Source organism: Euleptes europaea, chromosome 3 (genome assembly GCF_029931775.1).
Source record: "Euleptes europaea isolate rEulEur1 chromosome 3, rEulEur1.hap1, whole genome shotgun sequence".
Lineage (NCBI taxonomy): Eukaryota > Metazoa > Chordata > Lepidosauria > Squamata > Sphaerodactylidae > Euleptes > Euleptes europaea.
Window position 1 is genome coordinate 3,493,995 of NC_079314.1, and position 26,158 is coordinate 3,520,152.

The window sequence follows — 26,158 nt, forward strand, 5'->3', positions numbered from 1 at the left end:
GATGATGAGAGGGAAGGCATCTTGGCCATCTTCTGGGCATGGAGTAGGGGTCACTGGGGGTTTGGATGGGAGGTAGTTGTGAATTTCCTGCATTGTGCAGGGGGTTGGACTAGATGACCCTGGTGGTTCCTTCCAACTCTATGATTCTATGGAAGAACAACGCCTTCTCTGAACGCCTTCTCTGAGCCCACAGGACAGGCTGCCTGTTGTCTTCTGGCGAGATCTACAGATCATCTTCTGCTGGGAGAAGGCCACCCCTACACACTGAATGTGACAGGAACCACACCAAGGCACAGCAAAATTATCCACTTGTGGAGGCTGCCCACTGAATCTCTGCCTGAGTCCACCCAGTCAAAAAGCACACACCGAGTGATTCCATGCAGAGACACAGGAAGGAGAGAGAACACTCCAGAAAGTAAATCTCAGTGAGTGCAGGGGTGAAGAATACAATTTCAATGCAGAAAATTGGACTGATTAATCCATTCAAGACATCCCTCGCACACACATACACAAAGGCCGAGTTCTCTTGCAGATCAGAGTTATAGCTCATCATTGCCCCTTCCTGCTAGGGTGAACTGCTTGGCAAGGTAAAAGGCCAATTTGACTGGACACCATCAAGGGATTTTTACAGCCATTCTTGAAGAGCTCCACTGCAACCAACGGGATCTGCTACCAAGCAACCTAACAGAGGCAGCACGTTTTTTTCCCTCCAGAACAATTCACTGTGTGACAGCCTGAGGAGGCCAGGAAAGCTCCCATGTTCCTGGCATTTTGCAAACTATGTAAAGCTGAATGGTTCAGGCCTTTTTATAAAAGGAAATGGGGCTAGCTCATTAGAGATTGAGCCAGGAAAATGCACTGTGTTTCTGCTAATGTAATAACATATTCTGCACTGTTTAACAGGTCACATTTAATACTCATACTTTGTTCAGAGAACAGCTTTGTTTCAAATTTCTGCAATCTTAGTCCTATTACATTGCTTATTACATTAGATGCATTTATTTACATCAGGAGTGGGGAACTTCAGGCATGGTGGCCATATAAGGCCCGCGAAATCATTGGGTCCTGGCAGATCTCTAGCTCAGAAGGATCTAAGACTGGCGATCTGCCCCCTACCGCGGACAGGAATAGCCTCTATTCAAGGCAGATGTGAGTTTGTTTTGCTGAGAAAAGGAACCTTCTTTCCCCTTTGCAGAACAGTCATTAGCTATGGAGCTGCTAGGACCGCCCAAGAAACTGTGTTAACCCTTTCTCACCCGGGCCGTGGAAAAATGTATTCCCTCTGAACTACAAGAGGGCTTGGGGCGGAAGTGGCGATAATGGAGGGGTTAAAGGAGGCAGGGCCAGAATACGCGGGAGGGAGTTCTTAGCCAGTGTGTCTTCATTTCATCCCTGCAGGTGGAGGTAGCAGGAGCCGGCTGTAGAATCCGCCCCCAACCATGCGGAGCAGGAGCAACTCCGGCATGTGGCTTGACAGCTACGCCTGGCTGGTGCAACAGACCATCCTGAATCACCAGGTGGGCGAGTGCGCCACCGGTTGGATGCCTGCCTGCTTGCCCGTGCAGGAAGGGGTTATCTGGGCAGCTGGCTGTTTGGGGCTTGGTTGGTACCCCCTCTCCCTTCTGACTCTTTCCCTTCTAAGTCCTGCAAATGACGCGTAGGGTGGGAATGTGCCAGATCGAGGCGTTACTGGACCAGGCTCCTTCGCCTACAAGCCGCAAGCGGCTTGCCGCTCACGCTGTCTTGTGTTTGCTGCCCTGCCTGAATCGCTTGGGACCAGCTGGGGATGGCAGAGCTCAACAGCAAGTCGCCCTATGTGGCAGACACTTGGAGCCGTCTCCGGTCGTGCCTCTTGACTAAATGTTTGACCAAATATAGCAGGCTAATTTTTAAGTTGATAATTGTGTATGGCCCGCGAATGATGTTATAAAGATCCAAATGGCCCTTGGCAGAAAAAAGGTTCCCCACCCTTAATTTATATGGTATAATCTCCTTGGAGATTCAGCAAAAAAATTCAATTTACACTATTCAATACAGTAATCAACTAATGCTTCTGATTAAACTCAACTAAGATTTCTTTAACCAGGCCCTGAAAACCATTAACGCACCTCAACTATTTATTTTAACAGAACAGGTCAGATACACAAAGCCAACACTCACAGAGCACAAACTTGGGCGGCAATCAAAATGGATGTCCTTCTTTCCACCAACTGCCCATGAAGAGATTAGGAGGGACGGGGTCAGTTGCTTGAGCAAAGGGAATAGCCTAGATGAAGGAAGTCAGAATTGGGTTAGGGCTGCAATCCACAGCTAAAACTTCAGCTTTGTCCAGAGATGGTCAGTGGCCTTCTCAGAAGCTGGCTGGATCGCGTGTGGCCCCATCACGTTATCTGCCAAGTTATTAATCAAGGTGCAACAAAATATTTATCTGCAGGTTCACTCAAAGAGGAAAAGACGCATTCGAGTTGTAAGAGAGAAAATACCGCAATTTAATCGTTGCATCTCTCATTTGGGTTTCCTAAGCTCGAATGTATGCCCTCCAAAATGGGGACGCTCTTTCCACTAGATGGCACCACTTTATTCAGTATGCATCCTTACCACTGTTGAAGAGGCCAGTGGGAGAATACGTTTCCGACCCTTCTAGAGAGACCGGAACAGACCCAAAAATTTGACTGTTGTTCATTTCTGGATTGATTAATTACAAGAAGGCAGATTTGAAGAGTCAGATTTCCCCCCCCCCCAAAAAAAGTTGTTATGGTTCTGCCACGTTACTGTGATAAGGAATGAAAAAGGAAACATCTACAGATGGTTCCAACATGCAATAGCTTTTGTTTCACTAAACAGTAATTTCTCTCTCGTACTTCTTTCAATATCCAGAAGCAGCACACATCATAAGGGTAGGGTAACTTGTAAATATGACCAATCAAGCTATTTAAAAACATATTTCTTGAGGGAAACATTAGGGAAATGGGTACTGCTTTCCTCAGAATATTAGGGAAAATCCAAGGCGTACAAGAGGTCATCATCAAATTAACCATCCATCATGGTTGTTCATTTTCCCCCCAGTTAATAAATCAGGGGTGTATGTGCTTTCTTCCTTCTGTTCCTTGGGAAAAAAGATACCAGAGGGCATGTTCTTCCACCACATTTTTCAGGTTTCTCCCAAGTCTTCAAATCTGTTCTGTCTAGTGGTAGAAAGTGCTGTCGAGGTACAGCTGACCTATGGTGACCTGGTAGGGTTTTCAAGGCAAAAAAAACGTTCAGAGGTGGTTTGCCATTGCCTGCCTCCGTGTGGGCTGAGAGTTCTGAGAGAAAAGTAACTGGTCTAAGATCACCCAGCAGGCTTCATGTGGAGGAGTGAGGAATTGAACCTGGCTCTCCAGATTAGAGTCCGCTGCTCTTAACCACTACACTCGCTGGCTCTCTATTCTCTCTACTGGTTGTAAAAAATAAAATAAAATGCTGGCATTCCAGCAAATCTCTTAGAGGGAAGCGCTGCCTTTAGCATCCATCACTCTTCAGGTTTTTTTCTTTTTACAACATCTACTCTATCTACAAGAGCCCCGTGGCACAGAGTGGTCAGCTGCAGTACTGCAGTCAAAAGCTCTGCTCACGACTCGAGTTCGATCCCAACGGAAGTTGGTTTCAGGTAGCCAGCTCAAGGTTGACTCAGCCTTCCATCCTTCCGAGGTAGGTAAAATGAGTACCCAGCTTGCTGGGGGTCAAGGGAAGATGACTGGGGAAGGCACTGGCAAACCACCCCGTAAACAAAGTCTGCCTTGGAAACGTCGGGATGTGACGTCACCCCATGGGTCAGGAATGACCCGGTGCTTACACAAGGGACCTTTACCTTTTTACTCTATCTACAGGTTGTTAAAAGGAAAAAACCTGAAGAGTGATGGACACCAAAGGCAGTGCTTCCCTCTAAGAGATTTGCCGCAATGCCAGCAAATAGGCTGCTCCTTTGGTAAGGATTGGACAGCGGTGGCCCAAAAGGCCCCCCACTGCTGCAAAAATCACTCCTTCCTCCTCCTGTTGCCATCGAAGCCAGCAGCTGAAAGCCAGAGGCCAAATTTGGTTGAGGCGCTTCAAGCTGCTGATCCTATTCCAGGAATCTTGTAAGACTCATTTAATCAGACTAGGGTTTAGCTGCCAGGCAACATCAACCCCCTTTTACAACCAGAAGCTCTGTCCCCTTCCCACCTTTCTGAATTTCTTCGCACGGGGGGTTACTCTACCTGAGCATCTGGGGTTGCAGTAAAAAGACATATGAAAACACCTCAAGGGGCTAAGAGGAGACTGCTCTCAGACAACGAATGAAAAAACTCACCTCGCTACCTGCTGATAGAGAGCCAGAGTGTGAAAGTGCAAACTTAGCACTACTGGCATAGGTGCCTTTCAAATCCTGCTGACAAACAGAAATAACAGCTTTTCAAAGCAAGCAGCTTCCAGATTACTAATTCAGATTCACCTTAAATAAGAAGCATCCCATTCCTCCTAACCTCCACATGTACCAGCACATGTACCCAGTTTTGGGAAAGCAGAGCAAGAAAATGCCACTAGAAGGGAGGTGAGGTAACCTACCTCTTTCCACCAATACTAAAAAGAACACCAGCAGATCCTGCTCAAGAAAGATTTAAATAAACCTTAACTCACAAGCTACCATCACAGCAGTTTTTGACCCCAGCAACGGAGCAAGAGAATACGAGAACTTCCTAAGAAGCAGGGATCCTGAAATAGTTAGCATAACAGGGGCGTGACCAAAGCCATTATTAAAGGATGGCAACAATTTATGAGCTGACATTACACAGAAGTAGTGCCAGCCATATTAAAAAGGGATAAGAAATAATATGCAGAAGAGAAGGAAAACGTAGTCTTTTAAAAATATGTGTTCTAGTCTGCCACGTACTTGGGAAATTATTTACCAAGGATTATTCCACATAATGCTACAATAGAATATTAATTATACTTAAAAAAACCAGATATATTAATATTGTTGTTTATAGACCCAACATCAATATCTGTCTTTTAAAAACAAGACATTCTATTCTGTCACATACTCAGCATAGCAAATTATTGCAGACAATGGAACGAAGAGAAACATTCACCTACAGATCCATATACCACCATATCAATACCTCAGCCCACAATCAAGTATATCTGAGGCATGAGATGGTGCAAAATCTCTAAGATAGCTACTCGGCCTCCCAAATTAATATCCCCACTACTTTTATTCTGCAAGTCTTCCACCCAGGATCAGAGAAATCCTAAACAAATTATGGGGAGGGGGGAGGTGCTAGTCCTCAAGACCCTTTTATTTTAAACTATCTCCATTACCCCAAACGGTCAAAACTGACTCTTAAAAACATGAAGATAGTTTCAAACGGTTGGCCTGCTAGATTCGAGTCCAGTAGCACCTGAGGGACAAACAAGATTATAGGGGATAGATCACAATGGGTAGCCATTTTAGTCTGTCAATAGCAACAGAAAACAGCAAGAGTCCAGTAGCACCTTAAAGACTAACAAAATTTATGGCAGGGTAGGAGCTTTCGTGCGCTACAGCTCACCTCTTCACATTGGACAGCGGTGGCCCAAAGCCCCCCCCCCTGCTTTCGTGAGCTACAGCTCACCTCTTCAGAAAGCTCCTACCCTGCCAAAAATTTTGCTAGTCTTTAAGGTGCTACTGGAGTCTTGCTCTTTTCTAAGATAATTGGGGTATGAGCTTTCGAGAGTCAAAGCTCATATCCCCAAAAAACTCCTCAAAAACTACCTTTCCTATATATATTCAGGGGAAGGGCCAGAAAAGGTGCAGGCAGCGCTACCCAAGGCCTCCCCAAAGGTGCACCTTTCTTCCACCATGGGGCCTTACCCCCAACCCTCCCAACAAGCACCCCCAGCCCGCGTCTCCCCTCCCCTCTCGCCCTCACCCCACTGGATGTCAACAACCCACCCCTGTCAATACTCTAAAGGACAGGAGCGGCCATACCTCACCCGCCCCCAAAAAATCGCAGCTTCGGGGCCGGAACCGGAAGGGAACCAGTATGAGGGCGAAACCGTCTCCTTGCGGCCCATTGGGTAAGCGGAGGCCGCGTGACGCCTGACGCATCAGCCAATCACAGCGCGTCTCCTCTGCCGCCCTCCTCCCCCTCCCCACGGAGGCCGAAGAGTCTGTTCTCTCCATCTGTGTATAGAGTGGCCCTCTAGCGGGCAAGGGAGGAAGTGGGTTGCAACACAGATGGGGCCGGCGCAGAAGCAGCCCTTGATCCAGGGGGCCCCCTAGCGGCCAATGGAGGAAGAGGGCTGGCTTGGTTTTTCTTCCGAGAAGGGTCATTTGCGCGTGGTCGCTTTAACCTCCTTTATTACCCTTTCAGCCAGGATCAAAGTAACCCGGGTTGGGGGAAACGGTGTGCATTGGCTGGAATGATCAGGGACGAAACTGTGGGCTAATGGAGGCATGAATCCAGAAAAGCAGTCTCCCAAGTTCAAATCAAGTCCCACCCCTTTAAATGCTGCTCTGTAATTGGCTGACTTCGCAGTACTCACCCTGAGAGAAGGTTTCCTTCCCCCCAGACCCAACTGCCGCATAAAAAAGCATTTTAAGAACAAAAAACGGAGCGATCTGAAAGAAGGGGGGGGGAGAAATCCAAGCCTCGTTTTAAAAAAGCTTTTTTTTTTTGCTCAGAAAGAGCTCAGAGGTAGCAGGAAATGCTTGAATCCCTGCCTCTGTATGCACTGCTTCGTGATTGGCTGTGAGAGAAGCCAATCTTCTGTGCTTCCCCAGTTGGGCTATCTGCATGCTGCCTTGAAGAGGGAAAGGGTGGGGTGAAGCTCAACCCGAGAACTAGGGTTACCAACCTCCAGGTAGTAGCTGGAGATCTCCTACTATTACAACTGATCTCCAGCCGATAGAGATCAGTTCACCTGGAGAAAATGGCCGCTTTGGCCATTGGACTCTATGGCATTGAAGTCCCTCCCCAAACCCCGCCCTCTTCAGGCTCTGCCCCCAAAAAGCTCCCACCAGTGGCAAAGAGGGACCTGGCAACCCTACCGAGAGCAGAGTCTGCATGCTCTGTGACTCCGGAATGAGCCAGGATTAACAGTTTAATTTGGGCCTGAAGAGGAATGGGAAGAGGAACGTTCATTTTACGTTGAAACAGCATTGAACTTCCAAGGAATGAGGTAACGTGCATACTGAAAAAAATTGATCCTGGCTGAAACAGGGAATAAAGGAGGGTAACACAACCATGCATAAATGACCAATGATTCAGGAGGGGGGATTCAAGGGGGAGTGTTCATTTGTTTCAGCAAAATTAAACGAGTCCAGTAGCGCTAAGAGTTAACTCCCACACATAAGTCAGAGCCACTAATGCAGACGTTGGAAAAGTAAACTCTATACAGGGAAACAAGCCTGTGGCTGTCAATTTAGTAGCGTTCATACGTGTTCCTGTGTTCATGAATCTTGGGGAACATCATGGCTAGGGTTGCCAGCTCTGGGTTGGGAAATACCTGGAGATTTGGGGGCGGAGCCTGAAGAAGACAGGGTTTGGTGAGGGGAGGGGCTTCAATGCCATAGAGTCCAATGGCCAAAGCGACCATTTTCTCCAGGGGAACTGATCTCTATCGGCTGGAGAGCAGTTGTAATAGCAGGAGATCTCCAGCCACCACCTGGAGGTTGGCAACCCTAATCATGGCAGCTGCAGGGAGGAGTGAATAAACAGGAAAAGATAATAGAAGTTACTATCTCAGACCACCACTAGGAAAGGGGGCTGGTCTCCCACTCCCCCGCTTTTCATATTTGCAGTGTACTTTTAGGACAAAACCCAAGGACGAGGCTTCACAAGCCAAGTGCATTTAGGGACATACAAATCATATCCCACATTGGATACATCACCTGCCGTACTTGGCAGTTGGTGGAAAGTGCCATCAAATTGCAGCTGATTTACAGTAACCCCTTACAGGGTTTTCAAGGCAAGAGACATTCAGAGGTGGTTTGCCATTGCCTGCCTCTGCGTAGAGACCCGGAACTTCCTTGGTGGTTTCCCATCTGAGTACTAACCAGGGCCTACTTCACTTCCGAGATGTGACAAGATGGGGCTATCCTGGGCCATAACTGCCCTGCATAGTATAATGCTATAGGTTTACATAAGAACATAAAAAAGCCCTGCTGGATCAGACCAAGGCCCCTCAAGTCCAGCAGTCTGTTCACACAGTGGCCAACCAGATGCCTCTAGGAAGCCCACAAACAAGGTGACTGCAGCAGCATTATCCTGCCTGTGTTCCACAGCACCTCATATAATAGGCATGCTCCTCCAATACTTTAGAGAATAGGTATACATCATGACTAGTATTCATTTTGACCAATAGCCATGGATAGCCCTGTCCTCCATGAACATGTCCACTCCCCTCTTAATGCCCTCCAAGTTGGCAGCCATCACCACATCCTGGGGCAGGGTGTTCCATCTTCAGCAGATGACCCCACGTTCTAGTATTGTGAAGGAGAAAAGTTTCTCCCTGTCCACTCTCTGTACCATGCATAATTTCATAGACCTCTATCTTGTCTCCCCTTAACTGCCTTCTTTCTAACCTAAACAGCCCTAAACATTTTAACAGTTCCTCATAGGGCAGTAGCTCTAACCCCGATCATTTTGGTTGCTCTTTTCTGCACCTTCTCAAGCTCTGCAATATCCTTTTTTAGGTGTGGTGACCAGAACTGCACACAGGTACTCCCAGTGTGGTCTCCCCACAGCTTTGTACGAGGGCAGTACGATAGCAGCAGTTTTATTCTCTGTTCCTTGTCTAATTATGGCCAGCATGGAATTTGCCTTTTTCACAGCAGCCGCACACTTGGTTTGCATCTTCATCGAGCTATCCACTACCACCCCAAGATCCCTTTCTTGGTCTGTTGCTGCCAGCACAGATTCCATCAATATCTATGTGAAGTTGGGATTTTTTGCCCCAATATGCATCACTTTACACTTGCTCACATTGAATCTCATTTGCCATTTTAATGCCTATTCTTCCAGTTTGAAGAGATCCTTTTGGAGCTCTTCACGGTCCAATTTTGTTTTAACCACCCTGAATAATTTGGTGTTATCTGTAAACTTGGCCACCTCACTGTCCGCCCCCCCCCCCCGCCCAACTCCAGGTCATTGATGAACAGGTTGAAAAGCACCAGTCCCAACACAGATCCCTGAGGCACCCCACTGCTCACATCCCTCCATTGTGAGAACTGACCACTGATTCCTACTCTCTGCTTCCTATTTTTCAGCCAGCTCTCAATCTATAAGAGGACTTGTCGTCTTATCCCATGACTATGAAGTTTAATTAGCAGTCTTTGGTGGGGGACTTGGTCAAAAGCCTTTTGGAAATCCAGAAGCGCAATGTCCACAGGCTCATTCCTGTCCGCATGCTTACTGACGCTTCCAAAAAACTCTAAAAGGTTAGTGAGACAGGACCTACCTTTACCTAGCCATGTCGGGTTTTGCTCAGCAGGGCTTCCTCAAGTTTGGCACCTTAATTTGTTAAATGTCAGTAACCTTTCCAGCATCCCCCAATGATGTGACTCCACATCTTTGCAAAGTATTTTAAAAGGGCAGCGTACAAGAAAATCCACATTTAAAAAAAAATTAATGATGCATGTACAATACAAGTAAATCTAATTTTTCATATTACTGAATTGGGGAACTAGGAAAAGACACAGGCAGATGAGCTAACGCCCCTTACAGACCCTCAGCACGGCACTAAAGGTGGGGCGGGGGGGAGAAACTCACTCTACCCCTGCAACTTTGCCCAAATGGTCATGTTCAGTTGGAAGCAACGATCACACTGCATTGGGACCCATTGATGGTTGTGTTCACAGGAATCCTACCTGAGAAGCACGCTGTGAATTCATCAGAGATGGACCACCACACTTTGAAAAGAGGGGCCAGCGCTCCAACCACTTCCTTTGACCCAGGAACCCTGCCCCTTAACTAGGGATGCCAGCCACTAGCGGCGACCTGGGGATCTCTCAGAATTACACCTCCTCTCCAGACTACAGAAATCAGTTCCCCTGCAGAAAATGGATGCTTTGGAGAGTAGACTATGGCATTGTACCCCACTGAGATCCCTGTCCTTTCCAGGCTCCACCCCCAAATCTCCAGGAATTTCCCAACCTGCACCTGGCATCCCTACCCCCACCCCATCCCCTGTCAGTGGCCAGGGGAGACCTGCCAACCCTACCCTCAACCCAGAGGTTGGGTAGCTGGTAGCCATTCCCATGAGCAAAGGAATTTAAATCAGTACATGCTCAGAGGCATTGCCATCTTTATTGATCATTTCACATCTTTCCAGGGTTGAGCCTCAGCCCTGAAAACAGGTTATAGAGCTGAAAATTACGACACCAAGAATAGATAAACAGGGCCCTGTGGAGGTGGGGCCATACTACTTAGGGAGCGAGTCCAACTCAAACTGGATCCATCCAGTGTTAGCCATGTTCCAAAATGTAGGGTAATAATTGCCTGTGGCTTGTGATTTCCAACCTTTCTTCAAGGTTCCCTCCACCACTGTGAAATTGTTTTATTAGGTACAGAGGCTTTGTTTTCACTTCAACTGATACAAAGCAGAAGGAAAATTGGTAAGTGCTTTTCAAAATATAGTGCAACATCTCTGCCGGAGGTGTGATGTTTAAACCTCAAGAGGTGTGACGTTTATCTCTGCAAGAGGTGTGATGTTTAAACCTCAGGCGGCACCAGCTGTGAGGTCTTTTTAGGAGAGACCTACAGTTGGTCTTCAAGAAAGGCTCAGACACCAGTAGAAATATTCAGAAGGGAGAATTCTCACAAAAATTTAACAGCAGAGGATGGTGGTGATGTGGCCTCGGTTAGGAAGAGAAACAAGAAACAGCACAAGGCAATTGCCAGGACAGTGCTAGTAGCTGTCAGAGGATGAAGAGTCCTGCTTCAGACTGCATACAACAAAGCAGCGCACTGTGAAACTCCCCAAATCCATAAGCAACTTGGCAGGATTCCTGCTGCACAGCAAATTGTTTCTGGGGCTTAAATTGTTGAAGAAGACATAATTGGTCTGTGAAATTCAGAGTGTCCCCAACTGACCACATTCCAAATGTGTACAAAATTTCATTTCAGCTCCAACGTAAACCACCTAAGGATATTTGCACTTTCCCCATGAGCTTCAGAGAGCCACAGTCTGCAGACCATTGTGGTACAGACTGCAAACTAGCAGGACTGTAGGGTCAACACAGTCCCTCAAGGGGAAGGATGTTCATAACCACCAGCCATCAACCTGACTGGATGATTCCAGTCCAGAGGGACCAACAGTTCGCTAAGAGGGCATCGTCTACCCTGTGAAATTAAGGGGATGTAAAATAAAAGGAGTGAAATACCAGTGGCTGGAGCAAAAGGAGTCAGAGAGTAGAGGGCCACACTTTGTTCTTGCAATACAGTCAGAGGCAGAAGCACTAAACATTCAGCAGCATCGCTGCCTAAGCCTTCATGTGGGTGTGGGGGGGGGATGCTTGGCTCCCCTGTAAAAGTCAAGAGTATGGTCATAAGGGCCAACCAACCTTGTAAAAGAACAAGGCAGTACCACTGACCCCGTTTTACAGAGGGGAAAAACTGAGGACAACATACCAGGAGAGCAAATCTTAGGTCCAATCTCAGGGTACTGTCTTTTCCCACTGAGCTAGTAGTGCAATTTTTCCTTCAGTTCATATCTGGCCTGTCTCCCAGGGGGAAGGCCTCACGGGTCCCTCGTACAGACCACATCAATTTTCTTTTCAATATACGTCCCCTCAGATCGCCAGCAGGGACCACAGTCCCCGCTCTCTCTACCAAAGAACTCCTGAGGTCAGTAAGATTCAAAATAGAGAGCTAGACTTCTTCCCAAAGAGGCTTTGGCAGGCCATGATCCTTCACAAGTTTGACGAGGTGCCTGCTGCCGTCAGCTTGGCCTCCATTTCCGCCTTGGCTTCAGCCTCTTTGTACTGGCTGGGAAACAAGCTGCTCCCCACCAAGCTGGCTGTGCCATCTGGATCACTCTCCCTAGAAAGCGGGAAAGGGGCAGAGATGCCAGAGTGGAGGGAATAAGAGTCTAGGAGGAACTCGGGGTCTGCCGTGTCTGGGAAGTCCGTAGTGCTGGGCAGCAAAACGTCGCTCAAGCTGGGGTAGGTGTAAGAAGAGAAGTCAGGGAGCAGGTTATAGTCCTCAAAGTGTGGCACCGAGATGTGCTCCAAGCTGGTCAGGAAATTCCCGTCTTCCAGATGGGTCATGGGGCAAGCTGCAACCAGAACAATAACTCTGAAGTAACAATGAGGGACATCTGTAGGGTTGCCAAAGTGCCTGGCAACCAGCAGGAAGGGGTAAAGCATCATGGGAGAAAATGTTTTAAAATATACTGTATATATATTACCTCTTTACAGGACGTTGATACAGAAAGTGACTATGGTAGCTCTAGGAATCACTGAAAACTCTATGGTAAAACCATAGCTATCCTTTGTCACTTCCTGTTTCAATTTCCGGTAAGTACCCCGGGGCTGCTTTTCCCCCCTTAATTGTGCTCATGCCACTGCTCCAATTGGCAGTGGACAATGGGACCTGGGGATAGGGGATCCCCTGCCTCCACCAGGAGCTTGGCAGCCCTAGACATAGGGTTGCCAACTTCCAGGTGGTGGCTGGAGATCTCCCTCTATTACAACTGATCTCCAGGCAAAAATGGCTGCTTTAGCAATTGGATTCTATGGCATTGAAGTCCCTCCCCTCCCCAAACTCCTCCCTCCTCAGGCTCCATCCCCAAAATCTCCAGGTATTTGCCAACCCAGAGCTACCAATCCTATCTAGACGTTTGGGACCTTTATTTCTGCACAAGGATACCAATGGGGGCGAGTTCTAGACACTACTTCCCACTTTGGGGGCTGCTCCCCATGAGAAAAGGAAACTGGGGTCATTGGACAAGATCCAGCTTCGAGCTCTATGGGCCCTAATCAAGGCAGGATGTACCTAATCTCGCCTCACTGACCTGTTGACGGGGTCTGGCTGAAATGGTCCATGTAGCCAGGCTTCTTCTTCTTCCTCTTAGCTTCAATCCCGTGAGGATCTGGCAAGGCAAAATCCAAAAGGAAACCTTCAAGGCCTTATTGCACTGAGCCACAGAGAGCAGACAGATGGAAAAAACCAACTCCTGAACTGTTTCCTTGGGCAGGGCAAGGGGGAGGGACAGGCCAGGATGCCCAAGAGTGCACAAACCTGGGCCAGAGAGCTCTTCCAGTACATCGGGCATTCCTTGTTTCCTCTTCTTATTCACTCGGTATGTATCTGCAGAGAGATGGAACCAGACTTATCAGTGCAAACCGCAAGCACGTGCACCACAGCAAATCTGCCCCCTGGGAGTGCGGGATTTAGGGTTGCCAGCTCCAGGTTGGAAAATACCTGGAGATTTGAGGGGTGGGGCCTGAGGAGGGTGGAGTTTGGGGAGGGGAGGGACTTCAATGCCATAGAGTCCACCCTCCAAACTAGCCATTTTCTCTAGGTGAACTGATCTCTGTTGCCTGGAAATCAGCTGTAATAGCAGGCGATCTCCAGCCACTACCTGGAGGTTAGCAACCCTAGCAGGACTGCATCCACAAAGAGGACTGGGCTTCACGTGTGAGTGTCTCACAAGGATATATAACGGCAGCAAAATTTCCAGTTCGGATTCTCTTGTTGAGCAGTGGATTCAGGACAGACAAAAGGATGTACTACTTCACACAACACATAATTATCTTCTGGGATTCATTAATAGTTGTTGTAGAGCCGGTCACGATGACAAATTCAGGGGGGGGGAATCTGTCAAGGGGCATTAAGTACAATGGCTAAATGGAGCCTCCATGTTCAAAGGCAGTGTAGCCTCTGCATTCCAGTTGTTTGTGCATGAGGGGAAGAGAGCAGTAGAGCTTTCATGCCCTTTCTGTGGCCCTTCCTAGCACGTGGTTAGCCATTGCAGGAAACAGGGTGCTGGACCAGATGGACTGTTGACCTGATCCAGCAGGAGTCTATATTTATAGAACCCTTGGGTTGGGAGACGAGGGGACAGGACTTACCATTGTCCTTGGGCAGGTAGAGGAAACTGAAGGGATCACTGGAGACGCTGTCCATCAAGCGCCGCAGGTACACTTCCACCTCTACTGGCTCCACAATGTCAAGGTGTTGGTAAGGCGGTGTCTTGAAGACAATGGCAATCTGGCGGTGAACATCAGCTTGGGAAAAATCGGCCTTGGCTTCCCATGCATCCTTTCGGAAGATTATGGAGATATCTTCTGCTCGGGCAAAAAGAGAAGTTGGTATGTGGAGCCTTGAGGTCAACAAGGCTCGAAATCCCTCTAGTCAACACTTAGCCCCGAGGGAGTCTGTGGCATTGATGGAAATGCAATGGCAGCTATTTCGTCTACCAAGGAGAAACCAAAGCAAAGACGCCCAGAGCCAGCAAAATGAGATTTTCAGGCAGATTTTAACATTAAACCTGTTATTATTCATTTATCTAGTGTTTCATATTCATTTATCCTCAACAACAACCCCAGGATGTAGGCAGAAGTCTATCCAAGCCATCCATGCAGAAACATGGCTAGATGGAATTGCCATTCGCCCACTAACAGTGGGAATTCCCTGTCCCTTTCCTTGATAATTTAAGGAGTGAGAGAAAAACAAATGGGGGAGATGGCGTTGATCGTGACATTCTAGAAATATCCCCAATCTCTATGGTAATGACCACAGAGCAGGTGGGATACCTACAGCGCCACCCAGAGGTTTTTGTCACATCCTCCAAAGCTCCACCCAGAAATGATGTCACATCTTATGGTCTTTACCATAGACATTGGGGATGCTAGAGCATCATCCAGAAATGACATCATGTCTCCCTGAAATTCTACTATCCCCAGGCACTGCCCCAAAAATCTTCCGGCGTTTGCCAGCAAAGGGCTGACAAACCTACGGCTAGGAGTTTGGATTCTTGGCCTCCCACTGCTGGACACCACATCCTACCTACAACATAGCTGGCTGGATACAGGTTAATCAGTTCCACCCCAGCCACTGTCCGGGGTCATGCAAACTTATTTAAGTTTATAGAAACAAAATATGCTCACCAATGAGCACACAAAGGTTGAAGGATAAAAAATGTTTTGTACCTTTCCCAGCTCCAGTCCCCTTTCCCCTCACGCTGAGGACCTAATCCAAATCAGTCTGCACACACCTGAGAATCAGCTTGGCAGGACCGAGAAATAACATATCTAGGTTGCCAACTCCCACCTGAGATCTGGGGCTGTGTCTGTAGAGGCGGAAATCTGGGGAGCGAGTTCATCTAGAATCTAGGGTATAACAGAGTTTGCGCTCTGAATCTACTAATTTCTCCAGGGGAACTGAGCTCTGAAGCCTGGAGATCAGTTGTCCATGAATCCATACCAGAGAGAGAAACAGTCACAAGGGACAGCCAGGCAATATGGGATGAGTTATGCACCTTCTCTCTCCAGTCAATTATGGTTGGCCACTGTGCGAGCAGACTGCTGGACTTGATCGGCCTTGGTCTGATCCAGCCTGGCTTTTTCTTATGATTCTCAACGGCAATTCCCATGACATTCCACCCTACTCCCACCCCCAGGCTAACTTATAGTTTTGGAGCCCAGCGGTGGGGAAAGAATTGTTTAAAATAGTAGTGGAATGGAAGTGTTGGAAATGCAACATTTTACCACATGTGGTGGACATATAAAAAAGCAAGAAAATTTTGGCTAGATACATGATGAAATGCAAAATAAATTAAAACTTAGGTTTGTGTTAGATCCAAAAAGTATGTTATTAAATATTTTGCCAAGCAATATTCCAAAAATACACAGTGAATTATTTAAGTATTTGGCGCAATATATGCGACAAAATGGAAGGCAGAGGATTTAATTGAATGGAAGAATAAGTTAGCAGAACATGCAGCCATGGCCAAACTAACTTATATTTTAAATTATTTTTAATTGATATATAAAAAGGGGTACAAAAGGAAAAAAGGAAAAAGGGAAAAATAGGGATATCAACAATACAATTATTAAGACAAAAAAGCGGAAACAAATCAAGCAGACTTGTATTGCCCGGCTTTTCATCACCGTTCTGTCGTCAATTAGTGGCCCAAGTTATTAAAAATAGTTTTAACATTGCTGATTATATCATCAAAAGAATAATTGCCTTATTGTGTCTATCAAACTCATTTACTATCTCTATGATCTAGATCTAAATTAGGTTAAGTTTCACTGCAATTAGTTAACGCCTACTCTCTAATTGTTGTTAGAATTAAGCCTCAACATATTTATAAAATAGTTTCCATTTTTCATCGAACTGCTCATAGTTCGCATCATTAATTGCCAAGTTTTACTATTTTAGCCATAGTAGCACATTCCATTAATACAAACTTATTTGATACCCGATAGAAATTCAAGAAAAATGGAAAATCTTTTTTAATTATATAGCTAACAATTAAGAATAGAATTAAACTTTTAAAAATGACTAAGGATGTGTATGGATTTACAATACAAATATACAAGATAGGAAGACTTACGATACAGACATTGAAATTTAAAGAGGCTGATTATTAAGATGTAATGTTTTTTAAAAACTAAGCTCCATGTAAACTATAATGTGATGATAACTGAGTATGTTTATATGTTGTTATGTGATGTTATGTTTGTTAGTTTATAAAATAAATAAAACTATTTAAAAAATAGTTGTGGAAGTGGACTGGATTTGTAGGTGAAAACTGTCAGATGGGGGGTTCGTACCCTTCCTCCTAGTCACCTTGTCTGATTCGCAGCCCCCTCTTCCAGTATGTTTGCCTTACAAGAAAAACACAGCTATGGGAAGTAATGTGTAGCTCTGCATTTGGAAGGCGAGTTAGTCCATCTCAACTCCACCCGCCACAGGGGCCAAATGCATCTTTCGTTGCACTTTTTCCAACCCTCTGGAACCAGAGCGAGCCGATAGCTACCAGTTCACAAAACTCTAGGCCAAACGCCTGTCTAAGCTGCTCTTTCAGCTCCACCACCAAACAAGCCCAGAGTATAGGGTTGCCAACCTCCAGGTGGTGGCTGGAGATCTCCCGCTTTTACAGCTGATCTCCAGGCGACAGAGATCAATTTACCTGGAGAAAATGGCCACTTTGGGAGGTAGACTGGATGGAAGTGGTTCCCAACCTTTTTTTCATTCGCATACCCCTTTGGCTGCCTTTGCCATAAAGTGTACCCTTCATATTACCAAATTGTTTGTAATTAATATAGTGGCTGTTATTTCAAAATTTTGTTGTAACTGTAAATAAATAGCCCAATAATGGGATGGAATAATAAGGTAAACAGATTTTGCATAGATATTTACCTTCAAAACTCAAAAGATACAATGAATTGAAAACTACATTACATTAATTAATACATTACATTTGTTATTTAATTTGCCAAAACCACGAAGCAAGGGAACGGGGCTTTTCTTGAGGTTAATAAACGAAGAAACCTGCTCCGCCACTCGTCATAATGTTCCACTAATTTTACAACTTTTGACTTGTATCTTGTCTTACACCAGGGGTGGGGAACCTCCGGATCCGGCCCGCGAGATCATTTTGTCCGGCCCCCGGCCCGCCTGCCGCGGCCGGGGAGCTCCATGGCGCTAGGTGTCGCTAGCCAGCCCTCGTCTCGGCACTTCGGGCTTCACTGGGAAGCCAAAGCGCCTGCGCACAAAGCTGAAGGTCCCCTCTCCGCCCTCCCCGTGCTCCATGCCCCCGGCTTGCGCGCTGCCGCGCTGCCACCAGAGGGTCCCCCCCAGCCCTCTCCGTGTATGTGTGTGTGTGTGTGCGCGAGATCCCCGGGCTGCTGGTGCGCGCTCCCATCCTCTTTCCTTCCTTCCTTCCCTTCTTCCCTTCCTCCCTTCCCTTCCCTCTTTCTTCCTCCCTTTCTCTTCTCTTCTCTTTCTCTTTCCCTTCCCTCTTTCTTTCTTTCTTTTTCTCTCTTTCCCTTCCCCCTTTCTTTCTTTCTCTTTCTTTCTTTTTCTCTCTTTCCCTTCCCTCTTTCTCTCTCTCTTTCTCTCTTTCCCTTCCCTCTTTCTTTCTTTCCTTCTCTTTCCCTTCCCCCTTTTTCTTTTTCTTTCTTTCCCTCTTTCTTTTTCTTTCTTTCCCTCTTTCTTTTTCCCTTTCCCTCTTTCCCTCTTTCCCTCTCCCTTCCCTTCCCTTCCTCCTTCTCTCTTTCTTCCTCTTCCTTCTCTCTCTCTCCCTCTCTTCCTTCCTTTCTTCCTTTCTCCCTTCCTCTTTCTTTCTTTCTTTATTTCTTTCTTTCTTTCTTTCTTTCCCCTCTTTCTTTCCCCTTCTTTCTTTCCCCTTCTTTCTTTCTTTCTTTCTTTCTTTCTTTCTTTCTTTCTTTTTTCTCTTTCTCTCTTTCTAAGGTGGCTGGAGATCTTGCAACCCTAGCCTCTTTCTTCCCCTCCCCCACACTGGGAGATCTATGCCTGGTATGGCCCCCAAACACTGTTATAAATGTGAAAATGGCCCTTGGCAGGAAAAAGGTTTCCCACCCCTGTCTTACACTGTTGACATATGTGCCTTTTCCTGCCATTAATGTCCTGGTTTGTACCCCTAGGGTATGCATACCCCAGGTTGGGAATCACTGCTCTATGGCATTATACCCCATTGAAGTCCCTCCCCCCTCCAAGCTCCACCCCCAAAGTCTCCAGGTATTTCCCAACAAGGAGCATCCTGTTCTCACTACAGTAACAATTAACTCTGCATTGGCAGCTCCTGTTTCCATTCACTGCTGCTCTCAGCTGGCTGACTTCCTTCCCTCTGCTGCAGCTCCTTCAGGGCCCACTGAGATCACCTGGGAGAGTAACCCTAACCCTGTCCTCACTTCTTGTTCCTCCTCCTAGGACTAACAGCAGGCAAGGAAGTAGGCTGGATGGGACAGATGGGGCCCACCGTCTGTTGAGGAATGGGGCCTCTGAAAGACCCTGGAGTTCTCAACGCTTACCTTTCTGGACTTTGTCACACAGTAAATAGAGCTCCTCTCCACCCGTACAGGATCCGTAGTCCTTATTCATTCGGTAGATTTTCAGCTCCGACGTGTTTGTGGATTCTGCGCATACCAAAGCTCACCGTGTTAAAATTTGACTCTCTGCTTAGACCCACATCCCATTTTCCTTCATGCTTTCTATTCCATCTGCCTACAAGAATTACCAATACACTCACACACACACACAGAACACCCCACTTTGGGCAGTTAAGATGGGGAGAGGCCCTTCCCTGTGTGTTTCACTATTCACACCAATGAAGGTGACATGGGTTGCTGCTAAAGACAGGGCCTTCTCTGTGATGGCTCCTGATCTCTAGAACTTTCTCCGCACAGAGCTGTGCCTGGTGACACACTCCCTACTGTAGAAAGCCTAACCAGATGCCTAATTTAAACAGCCCTGCCTGTTGGAGAAAGTGGGAGAAGTAACCCAGCTACAGGTCATTGATAGGGAAAAATGACTTTCACTAGAGAAAACCATGATTCTGCTCAGGGGGGCACACCTACACATCAACCAGTGCTCAACTTGCATGGTTTCCCACCCCCAAAAAGCTCAGAAATTATAATTCAAGCAGAACAGAGTCCACAACATTGTGCCCATGGGTGCCATGGCGCTCACCAGTACTTCCCTTGGTGCCCACTGAGCTTTGCAGAAAGTGGGTGGCCCAGACAAGTCAGGAATTATTAGCGGCCCTCTTTCAAATGACAGGGCACCTGGGCTTTCCTCAGGCAGTGTGTGGTTTCAGTCCCCCTTCAGGATTTCCTTCTTCCCAGGAGATGGAATTATAGAATCCTAGAGTTGTAAGGGACCACCAGGGTCACCTTGTCCAACCCCCTGCACAATGCAGGAAATTCACAACTACCTCCCCTCCCACACCCCCAGTGACCCCTACTCCATGCCAAGAAGATGGCCAAGATGCCCTCCCTCTCATCATCTGCTTAAGGTAATAGAATCAGTATTGCTGACAGATGGCTATCTAACCTCTTCTTAAAAACCTCCAGGGAAGGAGAGCCCACCACCTCCTGAGGAAGCCTGTTCCACTGAGGAACTGCTCTAACTGTTAGAAAATTCTTCCTAATGTCTAGACGGAAACTCTTTTGATTTAATTTCAACCTGATGGTTCTGGTACGACCTTCAGGGGCAACAGAAAACAACTCGGCACCATCCTCTATATGACAGCCCTTCAAGTACTTGAAGATGGTTATCATATCCCCTCTCAGCCTTTTCCTCTTCAGACTAAACATACCCAGCTCCTTCAACCTTTCCTCATAGGACTTGGTCTCCAGACCCCTCACCATCTTTGTTGCCCTTCTCTGGACACGTTCCAGCTTGTCTACATCTTTCTTAAATTGCGGTACTCAAATCTGAACACAATACTCTAGGTGAGGTCTAACCAGAACAAAGTGATACCATCACTTTGTGTGATCTGGACACTATACTTCTGATGTTACAGCCCAAGATCACATTTGCCTTTTTAGCTACCGCATCACACTGCTGACTCATGTTCAGTGTTTGGTCTACTAAGACCCCAAGTCCCTTTTCGCACACACTACTGCTCAGACAAGTCTCCCACATCCTATAATTATGCATTTGATTTTTCCTACCTAAATGCAGAACTTTACATTTATCTTTGTTGAAGTTGTTCTTGAGAAACCCATGCTGGCTCTTAGTGATCAGATCCATCGTATCTAGATGCTCAAGGACTGACTGTTTGATGATTTGTTCGAAAACCTTTCCCGGTATAGTAGTCAAGCTGATGGGTCAGTAGTTACTCAGATACTCCTTTTTCCCCCTCTTGAAGATGGGGACATTTGCCTTCCTTCAATCTGCTGGCACCTCACCTGTTCTCCAAGAATTCTCAAAAATAACGGACAGAGGCTCAGAAATTACATCTGCAAGTTCTTTGAGTACCCTTGGATGCAATTCATCTGGCCCTGAGGACTTTGTTTCACTTAAATAAACTAGGTGTTTGTGCACTACCCCAAATGCCAATCCTTGGCTGCAAATCCTGTCCCTCATCACGTACTCTGTTTATGCCATGTTGAGCACCGTTTCCCTCGCAAGAGAAGACTGAAAAATTGAGCAGTTCTGCCCTCTCTTCATCTCCTGTTACAATTTCACTTTCTGGTCCCTGGAATGGGCTTATCTTGTCCTTGTTCTTATTCCTACTCTGTACATAGGAAAAGAACCCTTTTTTGTTGTGTTTAGCATCTCTCGCTAGCCTAAGCTCATACTGAGCTTTAGCTTTCCTAACACTCTCCCTACAAGCACTAGTTATTTGTTTATATTCCTCTTTGGTTATAAGGCCCTAGTTCCACTTCCTAAATTAGTCCTTTTTATTTTCCAAAAAGCTGTTTATGTAGCCACTCTGGCCTCTTTAGGCTACTCCCATTTTCCTTCCCATAGGAATGGTTTGTGATTGCGCCTTCAGTATTTCATTTTTAAGAAACTCCCACCCTTCTTGAACTCCCTTCTCCTTAAGCATTTCTGACTGTGGGATTCTACCCAGCATAAGTTTTAGTTTGTAAAAATTTGCTCTCCTAAAGTCCACCCTATATGTCTATGTACAGTTTTTCCTTTCCCCAAGATTGTAAATTCCAAGTTTACATGGTCTCTACTTAGAGTTGCCAAGTGCCAGGTGGTGGTGGGTAAACTACCGCCAACCGATCAGATTGCCCACCGACCAGCTGAGGGCCGGCGGGCACCCCGTGCGCGCACGTGTGATGCACCTACATCAATTTAGGGTTTGCCCTGAAGCGACGTGGACGCTCTAGCAAATTCAGCTGAAACTCTATGGTTTCCATAGAGTTTCGGCCGAGATTGAGAGAGCATCCCCATCACTTCCGAGTACCGGAAGTGATGTAGGCGCGCGGGCGCATTGAGCCAGGCGCGCGCCCACACTGCGCACCCCAGAAAATTTCCCGCGATCAACCAACAGGACCTGGTAAGCCTAACTCTACTACCCAGAGTGCCTTCTACTTTAACCTCATCAACCAGTTCTTCCCTGTTGGCAAGAATCAAATCTCAGCAGATCCCTTTTTTCCCTGTCCACTTTCTGGAATATGAAGTTGTCAGCAAGACAAGTCAGGAATTTATTGGATCTTGCATTTTTAGCAGAGTTGGACTTCCAACAGATATCAGGGTAATTAAAATCTCCCATGACCACCGTGTCCCATCTCTTTGAGAACTTTATAATCTGGTGTAGGAATGCCTCATCCAAGTCTTCTGCCTGGTTTGTCAAAATCCCCTTCCTGTATTAGGGCTTCAAGTTCTTCCTGCTTGTTTCCCATACTCTGCGCATTAGTGTACAGACAACAGAACCCATGGTTTATGTGCCCTGAGGTTTTCGTTTCTGAACTTGCCCGCATGTTTATGTTTCCTCGCATACATGGCACTCCCTGCAAATCTTTATTGTTCTCATCTCCAGTTATTGTCATCATGCTAGGCTTTAAGTTCTTGTCTCGTTCCCCCATAGGATTTAGTTTAAATCCTTATCAGGTTGACATTTCTTTCTACCCTCATAAGGGTAGGAAAACATCTCCCGATAGAAGAGCTTCATCTCAAAAGCGTAAGATGTGAGATGGTTCCTTTGGCTCTGCCTCCTGAGGCAGCCATTTTGGGGTGGTGTTCACCACCCTCTCTCAAACTTCCAAACGTGCCCACAGGCTCAAAAATGTTGAGGAGCTCTGAAGTAGATGAACAGGGCATTGTGATCAAACACACAAACAAATATATGATGCCCCAGGAGGTTTGACTGTAAACCAAAGACCAAAGTGGGTTTCGCTGTATTGTCTTGGTCCGCAGTGCCTTTACAAAACTGACAACTGGCCTACAATACATAATGGAACTAAAATATGAGAAGTGCTGACAAAATGTCAATATGTTATTGCCTCAGACCAACCAGTCAGCATTCTTCACAGACTTATTTACAAGACCAAAGCATAATACAGGTTGAATATCCCTTATCCGGACTGCTTGAGACTAGAAGTGAACCGTATTTTGGATCTTTCTGTATATTGGAATATTTTGCATATACATAATGAGATATCTTGGGGATGGAACCCAAATTTATTTATGTTTTATATACACTTTATATACATAGCCTGAAGGTAATTTTAAACATTTTTAATAATTTTGTGTACCATAAAAAGAAAGGACCGCTACCGAGATAATAACTTGAGAAGGCCAACGGAATTTGAGCAGATAACAGGTGATCTGATGATTTTGTTATTATCTAAAATTTATCAACTTTTGCTAAAATATGAGACAGAATCAGAACAAGTGAAAGTTTGCATGGTTAAATGGATGCAAAATTTTGGCAAAATGATTCCAATTGAAACTTGGGAACAATTGTGGACTAAGGGAATTAAGCTCTTTGCATTGCAAACAATTAAGAGAAAATTGGTACAAAATGTTTTATGGATGGTACCTCTCTCCAAAAGATGTTTAAGACGAACCAAGCTAACTGCTAAAAGTGTTCAGAAACAGAAGGGACCTTTTATCATCAATGGTGGTTGGTGGTCTTGCAAAAAAAAAAAAAAGTCAACAATATTGGAAAACAATACATAAAGAAATGCAGGACATGCTACAGCTGAAATATGACCTGAATCCTAAAAACATGTTGTTGGGCATAATACCTTCTCAAGTGAGCTCAACGCACTCAGAACTTTTTCAATACGCAGTTACCACTGCCAGAATCGTATAAGCAAGGCACTGGAAAGCGGGCATGATTCCAGACGTGACTAAATGGATTAACAAGTTATTTGATTTTGCTTTGATGTCTAAATTGATGTGTTTGGTAAAAAAAGAGATTGATAGATGACTTTAAGTTGAGATGGCAACCTTTATATGAAAGATATTCAAGTGGTCTTAATTCATTGGCTTTTTAGAGGGCACTGAGATAAAAGGTTAAACTGGAGTATAGAATATGCAGGAGTCCATGGATATAATATTTATGTAATGATGCACACCTTAACGTGGTGAGGGGGTTTGTGTGTGTCAGGGAAGCTGAGAGCAATACCGTAAGGGGTCTAGACTCTATCAAGAGACTAAACCCCTAGCAGAGTCACTCAAGGCGGAATGGTCACAGCTGAGACACCAGACGAAGATGCATCCAGCCCCTTAAGGGATCAATGGCCACATCCACAGAAAAGAACAGGCAGTTCCAATGGGGATGGGGGCAGAGGAATCCCTGAAGGTTAGCTACTGGGCAGCAGCAGTAGTGGAAGGTGACACTGGCGGAGGATCTTTCGTAGACAATGGCAGTGCCACTACGGCTAACCCTGGTTAGTACTGCACAGAAGAAGGCACTGGTAAACCACTTCTGACCAACCTTTACCTTGAAAACCCTATGATGAGACAATCCAAAATGAAAAAAGATATAGTGCTGGAAGATGTGACCCCCAGGTCAGATGGCACTCAATCTGCTACTGGGGTAGAGCAGAGGACAAGTATGAGTAGCGCTGTTCTTAATGATGCGATTGACTAAAGCTGAAAGGACGTTCAGTGGTTGACATGAATAGATGCAAAAGGAAAGTCCGAAGCTGTTCGACGCATACAATAGGAACATAGAATGTGAGAAGCATGAATCAGGGTAAGCTTGAAATTGTTAAACAAATGGAACGTATGGACATTTCAGTCCTGGGAGTAAGTGAATTAAAGTGGACTGGATTAGGACATTTTCAATCGGAAAATTACAAAGTGTTTTATTCTGGGAATGACAAAAAGAGAAGAAACGGAGTTGCTTTAATAGTGAGGCAAGATGTAGCAAAGGCAGTCAGGAGCTATAATGCAAAGTCTGGCCGAATAATATTCATCAGACTTCAGGGAAAGCCTATCAACATAAGCATCATTCAAGTTTATGCCCCAACTACAGATGCTGATGAGGAAGAAATTGAAAGTTTTTATGCCAGTGTTCAGGAAGAAATTGATCACACACCAAAACAAGATATGCTGATAATCATAGGTGATTGGAACACAAAAGTAGGAAACAAAGCAGAATCAAATGTTATTGGCAGATTTGGGCTAGGAGCACGGAATGAAGCAGGAGAACGCCTCGTAGAATTCTGTGAAGACAACAATCTGTTCATTGCACACATGTTTCAGGCAACCAAACAGACTATTGTATACATGGACATCACCAGGCGACCAGTATAGAAATCAAGTAGATTACATAATTGGAAGCAGAAGATGGAGAAGCTCTATTCTCTTGGCCAAAACAAGACCAGGAGCTGACTGCGGTACGGATCATAAACTGAATATCAAAAATCAAGATAAAGCTTAAGAAAAACACCAAAACATTAATAGCACCAAAATAAAATCTAAGCAATATTCCTGAAGAGTTTAAAAACCATGTAAGGAACAGATTTGCATTACTGAGTTCAAGTGAATGTAAACCTGAAGAACTATGGGTGCAAACTAGAGATATTATCAAGGAAGAATGTGCAAAGACTATTCCTGTAGCCAAAAGAAATGAAAAACCTCAATGGATGTCTGAGGAAACTCTTAAAGTTGCCAAAGATAGACGAGAAACAAGTAGAAGGTGACAGAAACAGAATAAAAGTCTAAGTGCAACGTCCAGTGACTCTCACGTAGAGACAAAGAGACCTATTATAATAACCAGTGTAAAGAAATAGAAGAGAACAACAAAAAAGGAAGAACAAGAGATCTGTTCCACAAGATCCAAGAAATCAAAGGAAAATTTAAAGCACGGCTAGGCATGCTGAATGATCACCATGGAAATACATTAACTGAACAGGACAAAATAAAGAAAAGGTGGGAACAATACACTGAAGAACTATACAGAAGAGATGAAAGGATAACAGATTATTTCCAAGAAGAATCTTTTGAAGAAGAACCTACAGTTTTAGAAAGTGAAGTGGAAGCTGCACTGAGAGGAATCAGGAGAAACAAATCACCAGGAGCAGATGGGGTATCAATAGAGCTATTCCAAGCCACAGAAACGGAGTCCATCAAAATCTTGACAAGAATATGCCAACAGATATGGAAAACAAAACAATGGCCCACAGACTGGAAATGATCCATTTACATTCCAATTCCCAAGAAAGGGGACATCAAAGATTGCAGCAACTATCGGACCATTGCATTAATTT

At 45.6% G+C, this 26,158-nt stretch overlaps 1 protein-coding gene across 1 annotated transcript in view; it reads right to left on the bottom strand.

Annotated features, from left to right (window-relative positions):
- Nucleotides 1-11,911: 11,911 nt before the first annotated feature.
- The window catches only part of RELB (RELB proto-oncogene, NF-kB subunit), a 31,483-nt gene continuing 17,236 nt past the window's right edge, over nt 11,912-26,158 (bottom strand). The window contains exons 9-13 of the mRNA XM_056845732.1: nt 19,007-19,111; nt 14,075-14,290; nt 13,242-13,310; nt 13,015-13,092; nt 11,912-12,276 (exon numbers count right to left, since the gene is read on the bottom strand). Coding sequence (XP_056701710.1) covers nt 11,912-12,276; nt 13,015-13,092; nt 13,242-13,310; nt 14,075-14,290; nt 19,007-19,111 — 833 coding nt within the window. The remainder of the gene's footprint in view (nt 12,277-13,014; nt 13,093-13,241; nt 13,311-14,074; nt 14,291-19,006; nt 19,112-26,158) is intronic.